This window comes from Apteryx mantelli, chromosome 2, assembly GCF_036417845.1.
Source record: "Apteryx mantelli isolate bAptMan1 chromosome 2, bAptMan1.hap1, whole genome shotgun sequence".
In the NCBI taxonomy this organism is placed as follows: Eukaryota; Metazoa; Chordata; class Aves; order Apterygiformes; family Apterygidae; genus Apteryx; species Apteryx mantelli.
The window spans coordinates 30,131,869-30,150,291 of NC_089979.1; the positions used below are offsets into that span (position 1 = coordinate 30,131,869).

The 18,423-nt window shown below is 39.5% G+C and overlaps 1 protein-coding gene across 2 annotated transcripts; it reads left to right on the forward strand.

Annotated features, from left to right (window-relative positions):
- Window positions 1-567: 567 nt before the first annotated feature.
- On the forward strand, window positions 568-11,319 carry RNF138 (ring finger protein 138). Of its 2 annotated transcripts, none has more exons than XM_067290425.1 (8): window positions 568-694; window positions 927-1,053; window positions 2,109-2,274; window positions 3,783-3,898; window positions 5,350-5,418; window positions 5,924-6,029; window positions 6,862-6,969; window positions 8,404-11,319. In XM_067290425.1, exons 2-8 carry the CDS (start codon window positions 947-949, stop codon window positions 8,470-8,472), a joined length of 741 nt encoding a protein of 246 aa, XP_067146526.1. In that variant the 5' UTR covers window positions 568-694; window positions 927-946; the 3' UTR covers window positions 8,473-11,319. The 2 variants fall into 2 exon arrangements, with proteins under 2 accessions (XP_067146526.1, XP_067146527.1); XM_067290426.1 differs by having other exon boundaries at window positions 5,353-5,418.
- The last annotated feature ends 7,104 nt before the right edge of the window (window positions 11,320-18,423 follow it).

Genomic DNA, 18,423 nt, shown 5'->3' on the forward strand with positions numbered 1-18,423 from the left:
AGAGCCGGAGCCCCTCTCTCGGGAGCCCCTGGCGGGCGGGGAAGCCTCAACAAGTAGATCGCCGCCGCGGCGGGGGCCCCGCTCACTAGACCCCCCCCCGCCCCAGCCGGCGCTGCCCCGCGGTAGCTGCACCTCGCCCCGCCCTGCCGACGCGGTGCCGGGGCCGCGACGCCCGGCCGCGCAGGGCAAACGGGCGACGGCGCCGCCCTCCGCCTCCGCCGCGGTCGCGGCGAGCACACGCCGAGGCACACGCCGAGGGTGGCGGCCGTGCGCCGCCCCTGCGAGCGCCCCCGGCGGGGAGGCCTTGGCCCGGCCCGGCCCGGCCCGGCCCGGCGGCGCCGCCCGGAGGCCCCGTCGCCGGGGGCTGCTGCGGAAGGGGTGTGCGCGGTGCCGGCGCGGCCGGCTGGGGTGGGGAGGGAGCGGGGCAGCGCCGTTGCCGGGCGGGGCGGCTCCCGGGCGGGGGGAGGGAGGGAAGCCGCCCGCCCACTGGTGTCATAACAGTCCCGCCGGGCCGGGAGGCGATCGCCATGGAAACCCGGTCCCGCCCCAGGCCCCGGTCCCGCCCCTGCCCCCCGGGAGAGCGGCGGGGCCTGGGCGCAGCATGGCACGCGGCTGCCGCTGCGCCTGAGCGGCTCGGACGCGCTCCAGCGGCGGCGGCGCCCGCCTCGGGCGCTCTCTCCGCGGGCACCGCCAGGTAGAGGGGCGGCGGGGAGGGGAGCGGCGCGGCGGCAGCGGCGGCGGCGGCGGCGCGGGCCGGGGGGGGGCGGGGCCTGCGGGCCGGGCCGGGCCCCCTCCCCCACGCGCCGCCCCGCGGCCCGGCCTCCCACCTGGTGCCAGGTGCCCGCCCGCCATCTTCCCCCGGCCCCCGCAGCGGCGCGGGCGCCGCCGCGGTGGGACATCTTGTTCTGTCGTCCCCGCACCCACAGGGAGGCCCGGACGTGTTGCCATGGCCGAGGAGGCCGCCGCGGTGCGTTTCAGCGAGGATGACTTTTACTGTCCCGTCTGCCAGGAGGTGTTCAAAACGCCCGTGAGGACGATGAACTGCCAGCACGTGTGGGTATTTCTGCTTCCCTCCGTACCCCTCTTCCTCCCTGCCGCCGCCCTGCAGGGGCGCCTGCCTCGCCCCCTCTGGCTGGGCGCCTCGCTGATCTGCTCCCCAGCTCTCCTGTGCTCGGCCTGGGGCGGGCTGTCCCGGAGACAGGACACGCAGTAGCAGGACCAGCTGAGCTCGTGGGGACATCTGCCCTGTGCGTTGGCGCACCTCTGCCACGGGCTCGGTTCAAAGCTTGCGTCTAAAGCGTTACTTGACTCTTTTTTTCTTACCTGTTTCTTTTGTAGTGAATGAGGACTAATCAGTTTACAAAGCCACATCTTATCTTTGGCAGTCCTATAAATGATCACCAAGTTTTACTGCAGTTGAAAACATCCTACAAATCTAACTGAACTTGCATTTTTAACTTTATTTATAGTTTCCTGTTCATTTTCAAAAAATGACCGTAGTTTAGCTGTTCTCTCTTTCAGTTTTTATGCTCACAGTGGGAAAGTATGTTTTGTTTTATTTTTTTCCAGAGGAACACTTAATTACAAACTAATAATTTGTAAAAACGCAAAACAGCTTTGGCAGTTGATACACACTGCTTCAAGGAAAAGAAAATGGTCTGTCTGTATGCTGGTAAGGAGAAATGCAAAAGCTTATGAACTGAAATCTTTAGGAACACCTAAATGGAGCTTTACATTGTTTCTGTCTCTGCTCAAGGACAATAAACAGGAGTTACTGATAAAACTTTTGCAGTATCACGTGCCAGCTACATCATTTAATATCTCATTAATGATCAATCTGGTGTACAGTTTAGGAATACTAGACAGTAAATAGTAAGATCTACCTAAAATGCTTTGCCAAGTTTCCTTAATTTCAGTAGAGGAATTACAGTTATGTTTTTGTAAGCGCCACTATTTTATTTTGCTTATGTTTTTATAAGGATTTATGTTCAGCCGACCTTTATTCTGATATGTTTTTTTTTTCTCTAATCACCCAGCTCTCTTTAAACATACAATAGCCAACTTTTTTCACTTTGCTAATCTGTGTTTGTGGTAACTTTTCAATTTAGGTTTTGCAGGAAGTGCTTCTTGACAGCAATCAGAGAAAGTGGAACACATTGTCCTCTCTGCCGGGGGAGTGTGACTAAAAAGGAAAGATCATATCCTAAAAGGGCTCTAGATGTTGAAAACAATATGAAGAAAGCTTCTGGGGGCTGTAGATGCTGTGAAAAGCAGGTAGAGTAAAACTTTATAAACAGTTGAGTAAACTTTTCTTACTTTTGACCTGATTCTGCACACACTTACCGTGTGCCATTTATGCCTTGTAGGTAAAAAGCTTATAGCAGTTTGCAGAACGTACCTTTGTTTTTGCGTGTGTTAGGCATGCAATGCCTACATATCACTAACAGATATAAGCTAAAAGAGGATAGTGGATTGTCTATAACAACGTTTTATGTGGAGTGTCAGACTTTCCCCAATACAATGAGAAAACTGAATATGGCTATAAAACTAGCAAAATGGAAATTGGATAACTGAAAATGAAATGTGGAGAATAGATGGGAAATCTCAGAAACTCGCTATGGAAATGAAAGTTCTTAGAACTACTGTAAAATTTCATTTAAAAACCAGCAAATATATATTGATTACTCACTGTGTACATGCAATCATATGTAATTTCCTCTGCCCTGCAAAACATCAGTCTGCTTACTTGCAGTTTGTAAAGAGATCACTCTTTTCAGAACACTGGGCGAAATCCTGACCCCCGCTGAAATCAACAGTAATCTCTCTTCTGAAATAAATGAATCCAGGGTTTCAGCTGCACATCTTGTTTACAAAGCATCTAATCCAGGTAGCCTTCATGTTAGTTTCATTTCACTTGGAACTTAGTTCTGCTGACACGAAGATTAGCCCTGGTGGAAAGCTGAGCTCCTTGCTTTGTTGCACCTGACTCATGAGGATGAAAAAGCTGGGAGAAAGAAAAAATAACAAGTTGTAAACTGGAAGGAAGAACAAAACAGATTCCCAAAAGAACTTAAATGGAGTTGAGGCACAAAAGCATGAGATGGGGTCTCGTACAGCTTCTAAATGCATAGGCACTCTCTGACAGTGCCATTGGACCTGAAATTCTGATTTAGGACATGCCCAGCACAACTGTATTCTGACTGATCTGGGCAGCTCATTGTCTTGTCTTGCATTTAAGCTGGTTAGACATCCTGAAGTTGGTGTTCATTCACCTCTTCCCCCCTCCCATGAAGTTAGGCATTCTCAGAACACACCTAATGCAAAAAGACTGGACTCTGCACAAAACAACAGCAGGCTAGAGAAGACTGAAGGAGCAGTGGTGCTTATCCCATCCTCCAAGCCCACTTCCCTGCCCCCAATAGCTCATCAGTACTCATCCTGGATGCGGGAGGTGTAGTTTCTGTGACTTTTCAGTGAAATGGAGTTTACTCACATTTTTTACTCTTGAGACAGAACTCTCAGTTGCCTGGCTGTTTGGTGTTTGAGAGGTGGGATTATTCTTCATTCTCACAGAGTGGTAGAGACTCTGCAGAAAAAGGAATTGAAGATTCCTTGTTTGGAAAGGAAGTGTTCATCCTGAAAGGGAGATGTCAATTCTAATTTCTGCTGCATATGACGTTTAACCATTCCTGCATGCGTTGCTTTCTATTGGCAGAATTAATTCTTCTTCCTGTCCTTGGATTATTTAGTATAATTTCAATAATTTGACATTTCATTTACAGGTTAGATTTTCATGGATGAGGCAGCATTATAAAACGTGTAAGAAGTATCAGGATGAATACGGTGTTTCTTCTATTATACCAGACTTACAGATTTCCCAAGATTCAACAGGGAACAGGTAATCAGGGTGTTTTATGTATAACAATATATCTTCCTTTTTAATTTTTTTTTCCTAAAAGGAAAGTGTTTTGTTTTCCAGGATACACTTTCTTTTTGTAATAATTATTGTCCATATTCTTATGCTTCAAAAAATGACAGTTTTTCCGGATTTTTTTTCTTCACTCTTAGCATACAGAAGAAAACTTTTCTAGATGATGGTTTGGAATGTCTTCTAGGAGGTCTTCTAAAGATTGCATAGTATTTCCACCTTTTTTCTTGCCTTCACAGCATTTGAGCAGCTTGCTTTGTAACAGATTTCATTGTATTTAGCCCCAGGGAAGTTCCTTTCTCCTCTTATCCCCTTCCCTACCCTTTTTAAAATCTGTTTTAGAGGGTATCCTGTTGCAAAACATTACTGTGCAAGCTTTTGGTTTCAGATTGAATTTACTTTGAACTGATCTTTTATGAAATGTATAAGGAACTCCAGTATGTTATATAGCATAAAATCAAATGCCATTTACCCATTTGTTTTCAGACAGTAAAGCTGAAGAACTTCATTTTTGATGCTTTCTGACTGATGTATTTCTTGGTTTGCTTTTTGCTCATTTTTATGAAGACCTTTTTTTACATAGCTTATGCTTTATTTATTATGTGTTGCTATCTATTTTTTGTTTTTGGCAGGCTGAACTTCTGTGTGTTTGGGTTTCAACCCATCAGTACATCAAAAGTGGAAATTTAAGCTGTTATCAGAGCTAGTTGCAGTGATGTTTACCTGAAGTGTCTGGATATTGTTATATAGCTACTCATTGAGTATGCCACAGCAGAATTCTTGTGCTTATAACATTTCAGAACTATAAAAAAATTTTCTGTGACCAGATCTGTGATTGTAAATATTCATACTTTTAGGATTATCAGCATATCTGAGCAGTTTCTGGCTTAGCTGGAGGGGCATGTGCGGTCAAATTTACTTTCTAAAGTGTTCCTGTTTGTCACTCTTACTTTAGGAAATAGTAGATTCTCTACACAATGTAGAGAAATTTACCTTGCTGGAGTTAAAAGTTGCAAATGATTTGTATAAATGCATGGCAGTTAAATGACTATTACATTGTCCTAAATCAAAAAACTAGAAAATGCACATAATTCATAATGCTTTTTGAGCTATATATCTGTAATCTCCCCTATCATTCTTGTTGACTAAGTATCCATTGTATTAAGAACCAGTTTCCTAGTAAAATACTAGGCAATTTAGTAAGAGTCACCATGGTAACCAAATGCTGAGAAATAACTTGATATGAAAGAAAAGTTTGAACAGTTGTACAAGTTAAAATATGTGCCGTTATATGTTTTGCCTTAAAATTCATGGGACTCAATGGAGAGTTTTTCCTGTTACCATTAAACTCTTTGAAAAAATCTTGATAGCGAAGTACAATAATATCAATTTTCTTTATTTTTTTTTTTCTTTATATAAAGTAGCAGGAGTGATACTATATCTGATAATGGAGAGAGGGCTAATAATCAGACGCTTCAAGGAGATGCAAGGTAGGCTGCTTATTTTTCCACAGTTATTACTCAGATAGACCTAGCAAATCATACTATAAACTTCTACTAACTAATAAAAGGTTACTACAAATTTTAATTTAAAAAATGTTGTTTCTTCCATATTTGTGTCTATCCATTAGAATTTGGTTTCTCAGCACCAAATTTGGTTCTTTCTCAGTTCAGACTTAAGGGTTTGAACTAAAGGATGCTACCAGTAAATAAGAACGGGATGCAGCTGCAATAAGAGCAAAAGAATTTTCTAAAGTCAAAATCTCAATAGAATGCATGTTGACATACAAATATTAAATTTTGCTTTAAAAGTCTACTTCAGGAGTAGCAGTGGAACTCTAGTAGTGCTGCTATAATATCAAAGGCTTTTTTTGGGAGGGGGGTGTTTATTATCAAAATAAGGGAAAATAAGACTAAATCATCTGTTATCTTGTCACTTCTCTAACACTTTTTCTAAAACTTTTTGCTGTTTAATCCTATGTATTTCTGTTTACAGTGGACATCCAACGTTCAAATGTCCCCTGTGTCAGGAAGCCAATTTTACTAGACAACGCTTGCTGGACCACTGTAATAATAGACACCTTTATCAGATAGTTCCTGTAGTAAGTACAGTTGCTTTTTTTTATGTATGCTTCTTAAACTACTTTTAGTCTAAAATCCTCCCGCTATTCCATATAATTGGAACATGTGCAGTAGCTAGTCTATAACTGTAAAGGTCACTGTGCTCTGAGAAAGACAATTACTTAATTCAGTGTGTTTAAATTGAGGAGTGACTTTCATTTGAAAATCCTTGTCAGCCATAACTGTTAAGCTTCTTGTCGGTTGTAAGGCATTTCTGACATAGCTGCCTCATTTATCCTGCGTTGAAACAAACTCAGTTTTTGAGCTTGACACTTACTTTTCCTCTTCAGTTAGTAATTCACATCTCTGGTTCTAGACAATCCCATTTGTAATCAAACTATTGTTTTGCATGAAACCTATAGTTACTAAAAATCAAAAGGTTGGAGGAGGAAAAAACAGTTTTTTATTTTTGTTTTTGTTTTCACTTGTATTTTGAGTATTATTATTATTTTTCATTACACAATTGCGATGATCAGATAGAGAGAAAGATCCATACAAACACTAGGGTGCAAAATCATTTTCTCTTCTAAATTTAGAACAACAGAAATCAGCAAAAAGAGTGCTAGGCAGGTGTGGTAATCCACCACAGCTAGCAGACACACTAATGCATTTGGCACATTGAAATGTAATTTTTGAATGTTACACGCTTGAGGGAAAAAGAGCACTTTATGATTTTTAACTAAGCATTTCTACTATATTTCAGTACTGGATGAGTAATAGATTAGTCGAACATCTTTAATGCATTCTGTATTACAATTAACTTTTTTTTAACTTTTTTTATTCTCTCTCTTTCCCCTCACCTTCCAAATTTAGATCTGTCCTATTTGTGTATCTCTTCCTTGGGCAGATTCTAACCAGGTTACTAGAAATCTTGTTAGCCATCTAAATCTAAGACACCAGTTTGACTACGGAGAATTTGTGGTAAGCTTTTTTTTCTTTGATTAGTGGGGGAATAAATGGAAACTTTTTTCTGTAAACAAAAATGCCAAATAAATATTCAGGCCAAATTTGTTTCTGATCTGGAAATGCTGACAGCTCAGAAGTAGGCCTGCACATTCTTAAACTTTTTCCATTATCAACATCAAATGCTACTGGCAGTAGGTGTTGTCGACAGTTAAACCATGCTCCAAACTGATTAAGAACACTATGCTAAAGAATTAAGTCATCAATTTGAACTATTTGTCCTTCTATAACAGTTTATTACTCCTGCTTCTGAGGGAAGTGTAATAGATTCTGATCTGCTTTATTGACATATTTTTGACCTTTTTTTGCAGAAATGACCAAATCATAGTTCTCAGGACTCAAAGTGCAGCTTGACTGCCTCCTAATGCTACTCCAGCCTCTGTTTCCATGTGGTGGGAGAGGGGCTGCAATGTGGTACAGGAAGAGATGTGGCATTAAATCGCTGTTCTGGTTGCCTTCTTTCAGACTCGCTATGAGTAAATGACCCTGGAGTAGATGCAAAACTACATACACAGATGTAGTCGTTGGGTGGCTTGTAAGTCAAGCCAACCAGCTAGTTCTGCATATTGGATCAGATGGCTGGAGAGTTTGTACTGTACTTTCTAGCATATTTGACAGGATTTGGGTACACTGTTTGAGCTTTATGGGGGACATATAGTATCTGAAGCATAGGCAGCCTTGCAGATTAAGGAAAGCACAGAGAATGTACATTTTTCTTCATGTCCGATACCCTGTGGCAAAGGAGTGAAGCGCTTGGAGATCAATACAGGGGATTGGACTCCTCAACACGAGTGCATTTTGCATGGTTGAGGATGTAGAACTGGTGACTGGAATTCTGATTTAGGGAAGCTGCCAGAATCACACTAACTAAAAAGGTGTATTACTCTGGCGTATGAACGTTTTGGAATATAGCTCTTCAAAAGTAGCAAGGTTAACCACCCATCTTTTGTGATATATGTTTGCTTTCTCATTTTAAGCAGTATATTCTCCACAATCTATGATTACTGTTGTCTGGGGATTGCATTTTGTTTTTATTGATAGAAGAGGGTTATGGCTGGTTGGAAGTCCTGTTATAAGAATTGCAAGACACATTCTGTTCTCCTGAGCTGACTATTCTATAACATAATTGAGCCAGGGAGAGAAGATGGACCCTTCTGCTTAATGAACTGTGTCCCACTCATCTGATTCTTCTCCTGTTTCTTGTGTCTCTTGGTACTTGTCTTAAATAAAAAACTGTGTAATATAAACAGTAGTCTAATACATATATAAATGGATAGTCTTCATCTAGGTACCATTTCCTATGTAAAAATGCAGAAAGTGTACAATTAAACTAAGCAATATGCTACATCTTCAGTATTTATCTGTTTTTGATTATGTTTTCATTTTGTTCAGAATCTTCAGCTTGATGAAGAAGCCCAGTACCAAAATGCAGTTCAAGAATCCTGTCATGTGAACTTTTAAAGTATAGATCCCCTTCAACTTACTGATTATCTGAGGGGAAAAACTACATGAATTCTGTTGGTAATATGAAATGTATATTAATAAAAATGGAATTCAGTAAGTAGTTTTCAGGTTTAATTTTTCCACACTAATAAGGAATTTTCATAAACAATTTAACTGACGTTTTTACTGAGATCTGTCCCTGTGGAATTAGGGACCTTTTTGAAACTTCTCACTGTTGTCTTGCTTGTCTTTAACTCTTACTACTCTGTTAATTATATAATTTCTTTTTATTAATGCCAGGTGTTTTAATTCACCAATGGCAACTTTGAAAATAATATCTTTAGAAGCGAATACAAAGATGCTTTGTTGCACTATTTTTTCTTTTTCTTTTTTTATGTTCAGTTTCCATCTGCTAAGATAGCTCTGAGATGGTGATTTTTTTTTCTTCCTCCCACCTGATGACAAAGGCTTGTTTTGATATTATGATTTGTTTTTTTTTTTACTGTTACCATGTGAATGAAAATAAATGGGGCCAACTTATAATATCAAAATATTTGTTTTCTGTAGATCAATAGTGCAGAGTAAGTTTCTTCCATATGTCTTTAAGAAAGAATGAGGCTATAGCCTAGGAATAATTACATCTATTTTTTTCCCCTTTTGGAGCATAACTGAAGTAGGACACTTGCATGCTAAACAGGGGGGTGAGAAGTTTTTTCTGTGCTCCCAACTAATAAGAGAATTGCCCTGACATACTCCTTTCTGAACAAGTCATGATGACATGCAAATATAGAAAAGGTGTACTTTTTTGTATATGAATATGATCACTAGTTTTTCATTTTATTCAAACTTTTCTAAGAATTTCTCCTGTGGCATAAGCAATTCAAGTCTTGTTCTTTTTCATCTTCATGGAAGACTATGCCTAGAAAACTAATTGGCTTAAGACCTACCAACACTCAGGCATGAACTTGTGTTTTTCGGTGAGACTGCTTAAAACTTTGGCATCTACTGCATCTAAAGGCCCAAAAAAACAGTTGAGAAGAAAAACTTGCCTTAAAATAGTAATCTGCATATTTTGAATTTCTATTCTAGATTTCCATGTTCTCATCAAGACCCTCAGTAAAATCAAAAAACATACAATTTCTGCAATTTTCTTTTTCTAATACTAATGGAGGGAAGGGGAAAGAAAGCTGCAAAGATTACTTTTCAGTGAGTCTTTTTTCTGTATGTGTGTGTGTATGCATGCGCAGGTGTGTGTCTTTTCAGATTGGCTTTCATGGGACCTGGAAATTTTCCACCCATGGTAAAAGTAGATTGCTCTGAATGTATACTCTGAGACTGACTCTTCATCCTGTGTCATTATCGTCCGTTGTCAAGCTGTTATTCTTAATGGGTATTGTGTACATGGTGAAGAATATATCCAGTAATTTTCCTACTCTGGTTGGTGATTTATGTGTAATAATTTTACCCATGCAGCAGAATGTACTTCTGCTTTTTGTGGCCTGGTTCCTCTTTGCTCTCCAAACAGAAGTTTGGATTATTCTTTAAATATTAGAATATTTCATATTCCAAAACTGGCAAGGTTGAAACACATCATCCTGCAATATAATGGGTTTCAGAACTGAGTCTTGGTTATAATATGTTGTGAATGTTGGAACTAAAACACTATACACTGTAACGTTTAATTTCTGTCCTCTATTTTTGAGTGGCTAAAAACACGGAGAAAATCAACTTTGCAGAGATGTCTTAAAGTTGTATCCTTTTTATAACAACTTAACATGTCCAATATTATTGACTAAAATGGTGGCCTGCTGCCAAAAAAATATATATATATATTCCCACTCCTCCTTCCCTGTTTGTTGTTCCCCCCTTTCCCCCCCCCCTTCCCTCTGTATTCTTGTCTATGTCTTTTCATGCATCTGTCAGCTGTAGTGCTTGTGTGACCACATACTGATTTGGAGTGGTTCACTGATCCAGCTGGGAAGTTTGTTTGAATTCCTTATTTTCTCTTTTCCTCTATAAAGCCAACTGTGAAATAGTGCCCTTACCTTGAAATTCCTTTCTGTCTAACCTGATGGTCAAGTTTTAACTTTTTAAAATAAAAACACATACCATGGTAGCTTTATTACTGTATACATTTCCTAAGGAATTTAATAGTTATATGTAAGTTTAGTTAACTTTTTTAGATTCAATAAAATATTTATATGATGTGGCAATAAATGCCTACAGCCAATACAGATTTAGAACACCTGATTGACACTGGAACTAGTTATTTCTGGTACTTGAACATATCTAGAGAATTGCAGATGAAATTACATCTATTTTAAAACTCTGGGAAACAAATTTTTCTATAGCAATAATTAGTTGTCACTTGATGCGTAGTTGCTGAAATAGCATTTTAGTTATGTTTAGATGCTGAGAGACTTGAATGCACATTTAAAGCAGCAAATGTGTATAAATGCAATATAAAAAAACAAAACTTCATATCTGGAAAATGTTTATCCTTTTTATTTGCATATGTAACTTGCATCCAATCTGTATTGGCAGGCACTGCCTTGCTTAATATTTTATTACTTCTAGTATGAAGCAATTGCATCCAGTACATTCACTAGGTAAGAGTTTTTAATGAAAATGAAACAATCTGATTAAATGTGCTGCTGCTGTTCATGATCTTTCTCACTGAAGCTCAGATGTGCACAAAAAGCTGTGTATTTGTGATGGGTGATGCTTGTACTCAAAACATGCAACTTTTACTGGAAGTTTGCTGTTGAACAATGTTTTCATGTTCCATTGTGTATAGTTTCAGTATGGTATATTATGTTTGAATTGTATCTTCTATTTTTTCTCCTATTAAAGTATTTTATTTTCTGTTTGTCTCTTTGTTGTATAATAAAGATAATCAGTCCCTCTGATGCTACTTTGTCCTTTGCAGACACTTCCTAAACTTAAGTTCATGGTCACCTTTATGCCTTAACAGTTTAAATGATTAGAATGGCATGTATGTTGCTGGAACTAATGAGGTACAGCATTGTCTTATGATCCTCTCATGAGCTGGCAGGTTATCTTGTATCGTGTCTTAAGATCGTTGCCATGAAGCAAAAAGATAATAGGTTTAGACAGAACAATGTTATTCATGCTTCCTCTTTCCTTCCCTGTTCATATGCTGATGTCCCATATGATATTAATGGAGAAATAACCTCATAAATGGTGAGAGAAGGAAGTATGTAACATTTAGGGCCAATAGCAGATTTCATTATTTAAAGGTAGATTTACTGAGAAAAGTTAACATTTTTATGAGGAAAGGTAGAAATCAACAACAGTTCATAGGTTTGGGCTGGTTGCATTACTGGACCAGCACTCTAGCAGCTAGGTGATTATTCTAGCTATTCTTCTGCCCTGTACTTCTGAGCTGAAAAATCTTTTGGTTATTTCTCTGTGCTTGTACGTCCTGTATCCTAAGGACATATACATTATAATACAGTTATGAAATTGAGTTAATATCTTCCTATTGTTAATGCTGATGTCTTGTTTTGAATGACAGAAATTGAGCAAAAAATGTTTATTTTTGTTACTGTATTGTTCTTTCCCCTTAGAATGTGGTTTTCTGAGTTCTAAATAGATTATTGTATATCCTAAATCTGGTTATAAGCCTGTTGTTAGAGATTCCGTTTAATTTGGTTTCACTATAACAAAGCACATTTCATTAGAGTCAGAGTGCACTCCAGTAATATGTTTAATTCTCATTGGCAGTGCATTAATTATAGGAAAAGTGCTCTTTGGAGCTTCTCTTTGTGCTAGTCCAACAGCACCTAAGTTTGGACTGTTGCTCGCAGGGAGAGGGAGGGACTGTTGTGCAGCCAGAACATCTGACAGGTAGGGCTAGGTGGTGGTCTGCATTTGGAAAACGTTCCTGGATCCTGTTGTTTAGATGTGGCTTTTGAGACCGCTGAGATTTGAACACATGAGTGTCTGTTAAACAAGAAATACTCATTTATAGTAGAGTTTTATTTATTTTATCCTTCTTTGTTTTATGCTGAAACAAACACATAAATTCACGGATGCTCCTAAGAGATACGTGCTTTGCTAAGCCTTGTAAAAGCTGTGCAACTTATGAAAAAACTGTAGAATGTAGCAGGCAAGCTTCTATTATTGCAAACAGGCAGGGCTACAAGAACAACTTACAGATATGTCTTCAGGTGTGGTTTTTTTTTTTGGGGGGGGGGTTAGAATTGAGAAATTAGCAATGAAAGGACACACACATTATAGTCTTTTCTTCCTGTAGTATGCATTTAACCTTTTTCTAGATATCTCATTTCTCTTTTGTGTCTTGTTGCATGTGCATCTGAAAATACATAGAAGACAAAATTCAGGGCCTTCACTTTGGGAAGGCTTTCCAAAAGTGTTTAAAAAAGCTACTTCCCAGTGAATTACCAGACTTCTTGTAGAGTTGGTGTAGATTTTTTTTTTTTTTCCCCCCCAGCCCCCATGAATAAAGCAGGTCTGTACTGTTTCTTACTCTGCTTAAATTATAGGTGCACTTTGGGAAAGGCCAGCCTTCACCTTCTCATTTTCAAAATTGAAGCCCTAAACCAGCCTTATTCTATCTGTAACAATTTTCTCCACAGTCCTATGTCTCTCTTTTGGGGGGCATGATCAACAGTAAGATCTAGAAAAGTAGATCTTATTTTTATTTAACAACCCCCCACTCCCCATAAGCTGTTAGGAAAATGAAAGCAAGAAAAAAAAAAAAAGTCCTCACTGCCAAATGCATTCTGTGGAAAGCATCTAATTCAAATTTAAATCTTAGCTTGAAATCCTCTCTATACATTTAGGATACGCTCTTCAGTTTCATGAAGCCACAGGTCACTTTCCATGGCTTAGTGACAGAATACTGTTTTTATGAATTTGGTTATAAGGACACTTAGTCACTGAGAACAGTGTTTCTCATAATTGCTTTATTTTGTATTCTCTTTCTGGGTTTTGGTCTTCCTGTTCCTTTCTTTCTCTGTATGTCTTTCCCTGCAGCAACTCTCATCAGTTTCCCCATCTAAGTTTCCCTCCCACTGTCCCTTCTGTCTTCTGAAGTAATCAGCAATTAAATAACTAAGATTATATTACTTAGTAACTAAGTATCATCTCATATTCCTTATGTCTTATGAGTTCTTCTGGCTGTGCCCTCAATATCCTGGGGCTGAGGGGGGCCTCTGGGCTAAATTAAGAAACTTAGCATCACTAACTTTCAGAGCTAGCGTGCTAAAGTTGCTTCTGTGGCTGGAGGAGTTTATATTCCTCCAAGTATGTTTGCAGTTTAAAAAAATGAAAATCTGTCAGTCAGATCTTAGGTTCAAAGTCTGAATGCTGGAAGATTCCTCCCCCCCCCCCTTGGGTTTTTTGTTGTTTGGGGGGGGGGGAATTTTAGAGATTAAGATTACATAAAAAATAAAAGCATCTCATGCAGACCAGCTATTCAAAGGTAATAAATGTTTTTCAGAAAACATTGCTTCAGATTTTCTGTTTTTGCAGGTGTGGATGAAAGACAGTAAGATGGTGTGGTTTTGTTGTCTCCCCCCCAGGATAAGTCTGGGCAGTAGTGTCTCAGAAGATCCGACCTGTGCATCACCTCAGTTGTGAGACTGTTTGAACTTTGTTTTCTGTGAAATTTTTTTATTTCATAATTTAAGCCACAAGGGGGCACTGAGTATTTTTGGGTTGTCTCTAAATAAATGTAATAGTTAAAAGATGTTAATTCACTAAGTAGCTGTGCTCCTAGACATTTCTAGATATGGGATATCTCTATTCAAGTATTTAATGTATTTTTTTGTTGTTGTTTTAGGGGTAAGAAAGTTACTGGAATCATTCAAATCTACTGCAAGAATATTTTGATTTACTTTAAAACCTCAAACTTACAGAGTTATTGGTGTGTTTTATTATCTGTGGCAAGTAAGTTGTATTCATCCAGGACTCTATCCTGGAGATGACTGAGTGCGCTCAAATTCACAAGTGAACATAAAATGTAATCTATTCATGCTAACTGAATATGTACTTGCAAGTCTCTTCATTCCCCAAATGTATTCCTTAGAGGTCTTCTTTAAAACTACAATGTTGTCATGCACATAGGAGTCACAAGGGGGCATCTGAGGACTACTGCATTCTGTGATGCTGAGCAATGGGGCTATTGCTGATCACTTTGACTTCTTGCTTTATGAAACTGCACACATGTCAACGACATTATGTGCGAGTTAAACCTTTCACAGCTGCTGGAGTGATGAGATCTGCCTGGTGCCAAATACAGGTATGCTTCAGTATCCCTTCCTATTACTTAGACCTTATAAATGCTCCTCTGCCTGCACACGCAATAGTCTGGGGCTGCTACAAGCCTCTGAAATAGAGATGGATTCTCCTAGCTAAGGCTCATGCTCCATCATCACAGAGAGCTAAGTATACCTGGAGTATCCCCCTGTAGGGGCATGATATTTAATGGTTAACTGCAGCACCAGCCACAGTGTTTTTTACACTGTAATCTGATTAATGTTTACCATAAAATATCCTTGCAGGCATGGTTCAGACTCCAGTGGAAGATGGAGAGATGTAATCCTATTTCAGGTAATTATCTAATTTATGAAAGACTATCACACAGGAGAAAAGATAATGGTTAAAGCACATGTCTGAAGTGACAGTGGGCATAAAGGGATGACATGTTACACACCCAGGCTCCTGCTGGTTGCTTTTTAGTGTTGCTTTTTAAATTAGTTGTAATTAAGTAGTGGAAGGAAACTGAAGGTTTGTTGCATTCTCCTGAAAACCCTTAATGAAAGCATGATGTCATGTTTGCTGCTCTGCAAGAAGATGGAATACTTTGATATCTGTTACAATTTTCACTTTCTTACATTATATTGGAAATGATATTCCAGGTTTGAGATTGCTGACTTGAAATATTTAGGTGTCCAACCTGAAACATTTTGGATTTGATTGAGAAAATCTCAATCTTTCAGGTTTATCTGACAGCCCCTATCTAGACACCCTGTTGGTGCTGTTCTCTATTCAGTCAAGGAGATAGTATTGCAGTGTTGTCACCATTTGGGAGATGAATTGAAAAAGTGAAACTAATTTGGACAAGATAACACAGGAAGTTTGAGACAGTGCAAGGAACAAACTACTGTCTGAAAATAATACACAGACCATTTGAATATCCTCCCACTCCTAACAGTTGGTTTATAAGCACTGCTAAGGGGGGTACATAATGCTCTATAGGCCAGAACTTTTCAAGGCTTTTAATTAATTCCTATCACTTGAAATTCACATCAAAGCTCATGATCAGCCAGGTCCCACCCAAACGTCAACAAGCGATGATGAATCATATTAGTTCACTGAGCAACATACTGATCCCAAAATTATCAAAGCATCTGTGCTAAAATACAGAAGAGCAACAAAACCAATCAGACAAATAGAAGAATAAAAACCAAAGATGCTAGAAAATCCCTGTCAATATAGAGCCACTGTTAATTGTTTTATGGTTTGAGTTTCCATTTTGAAGTTGTTTCCTTAGCTTTTAGAAACAGCTTTTGCAAGCAATGTAGGAGTTTATTATTATTTCTTCTATTATTTCTTCATTATCCCCAGACATGGCTTTACTAAGACTAAAGTATGTGCAGCTTTCCATCTGCATTGGGCAATGCATGATGTACATTCCTTATTCAGGATAAGACCTGCGATATTATTACTTGTTGGGCTGCAGTAGTGGTTGCAGGCGCCAGCGCTACCCTGCTGTGCTGGGTACTGTGCAGACTCAGAGACGGCGCCTGCTCGAGGGAACATGCAGTCTGCTCCCTGGTGTTGCCCATCTGCCTACTGCTAGTGATGTGAGCTCAACAGTAAATCAAAGTGGTCATTGCAGGAGATCTGCACCAACTTCCACATCAGTTTCTGATGCCTTTCCTTTTTGTTGCTTGTACTAGCAGCAGGGAAGCATGTGGGTCTGTGGGGAAAGAAATCTAATTGACTGGCAAAAGCTCAGATTTTGCAGGTGTCTCTTGTAGTTACTCAGGGCTCATTAGACAGCTCAGCACCCATAAAAGTTGTGAAACATGTTCAAGGCAAAGAATTATAAGAAGGGGAAAAGCAATCAACCAGCTAAAGACCTGCTCCCTCTGCCTTGTGTTTAATGTTTTTACTTTTTCTCAAATACACAGCATGAGTTAGAACACTGGCGGACTCTACCTGCAGATCAAAATGGTAATGGAAAGAACATCCTTGGTCCATAGGTCAACATAAAGTCCATAACAACGCGAAGAAAGGACCTCTGCTACTTTTGGCTGTTATGTGCCCAGCTAACTGAGGAACAAAGATGTAATCTAAGACCATGCCATTCTCTTTGTACATCTGAAAATGCACATCATCTATTCAAGTAAGTTGCATTATCCTTTCTTAGTGCATCTCCAGTAACACTCATTCAGTTAGGCTCTTACATTATATACCATACTGTGGGCTTTGGTCTTAGAAGTTTGATTTGGCCCATAGTATTTTTCATCTTTAAAGTAAAATGCAAAGAGCCATACAGCAAAGCCCTTATGGAAAATAAGCGATAAGTATATTGCCTGAACATAGACAGTAAGTCAGTGATAACGCAAGATATACATTGTTTTATAGAATGTGGTTGCAAAAGTAGATACACTCTGTAGAAAAGCTCTTCAGTGATTAGATTGAAAAAAAATTTCATTAAGATTGCCTATCTATTTATTAACTTTTTCTCAACATGTATTAACAATCCATTTAGCTACTTCATGGGGGAGCACAGTGAAATTTATGCCAAGAACTTCCACCTTGGAAGTTCTGACACTTTGTTGTTCATATATTGTTTAATACACTATTGTGTGTCTTGTTTTATTATAACAGATAATTTGTTAAGGTGTCAAAACTCTGATTAGTGTAATTGAAAAGCAGTATGAACTGGGGAGAAAAAAACGTCTGTATGGACTGTATTTAACAATGCAGGGTTAGTGTATGTCTTCTTCCAGTGCCTTCGCTGTTTGGCATCACCATACACCAATCCCAACGCTTTATAGTGTTTTCTTTAGATAACTCACTTTATAGCCAGTCCTCAGAGCAACAATAGTCATGGTACAGAGGTTCGTACAGCCTCTGTTTGTGACAGGAGAATCATCCTCATATCTGCTGTTGCAGAGAGGTTGGATGTGGGGTCTCAGTGCTGGCTGATGCATCTCATAAGTGAGGATGTGGAAACAGAGTAGTAGATTGCCATGATCAGTTAGACGGCCAAAGAAGTAGAAAAACAGGCTTCTAGTCTTTCTTCCAAAACCAAGTGGTCAGACTAGAAGATGTACTAGTCCTTTTGAGTTCATCATATTCCACCCTCTCAAGAAAATACCTGTAATGTATTATAATCAAGGAATAATGGGGGTAGCTACACTAGTCTATTAGTTTGGATCAGCAAGTATCATCATCATCCCCACTTACCATGCTTTAATGCATGTCACAGAGCAGTTTCAGAGCATACAAATTGAATTTCGTTTGGATGAATCTAAACCAGAATATGTACTTCAGATCCCCACCTAATGCAGTGCAATTGCCACCACTGATATTCAGTCCTCAGGATCAGATCAGAGCTGGTCTGAAGTAAAACCCTTTGAAATGTGGATAGGAAAGATGCCAGGTCTTTAGCACCAGATGTTTCAATTTACAAATCTATTCCAGTTGGGTCAAACGACTTACTAATATAGATGTAGCAAATCTAAGCTAGAGAGCCTCCAAAAGGAGAATTGTCATCACACAGCAGCTGAAGGTGACAGCATACAAAATTCAAGGATTGCTGAGCTTGCAGAAAAAACCTTGACAAAAGAGCTTTTCAGCCTTTCAGATATCACTGATCTGATTAGAGTTGACAAAATTATTATCAGCGAATAGAGGATTACAATATTTATTGGCACATTTGTAGGTAATTACAAAAGAAAAATC

Excerpts from the sequence above, each read along its gene's own strand:
- RNF138 (XM_067290425.1), top strand. The coding sequence starts at position 947 with ATGGCCGAGGAGGCCGCCGCGGTGCGTTTCAGCGAGGATGACTTTTAC. Across the intron at positions 2,275-3,782 it reads GTAGATGCTGTGAAAAGCAG|GTTAGATTTTCATGGATGAG; the intron begins GTAGAGTAAAAC and ends TTTCATTTACAG. Across the intron at positions 6,970-8,403 it reads TTGACTACGGAGAATTTGTG|AATCTTCAGCTTGATGAAGA; the intron begins GTAAGCTTTTTT and ends CATTTTGTTCAG.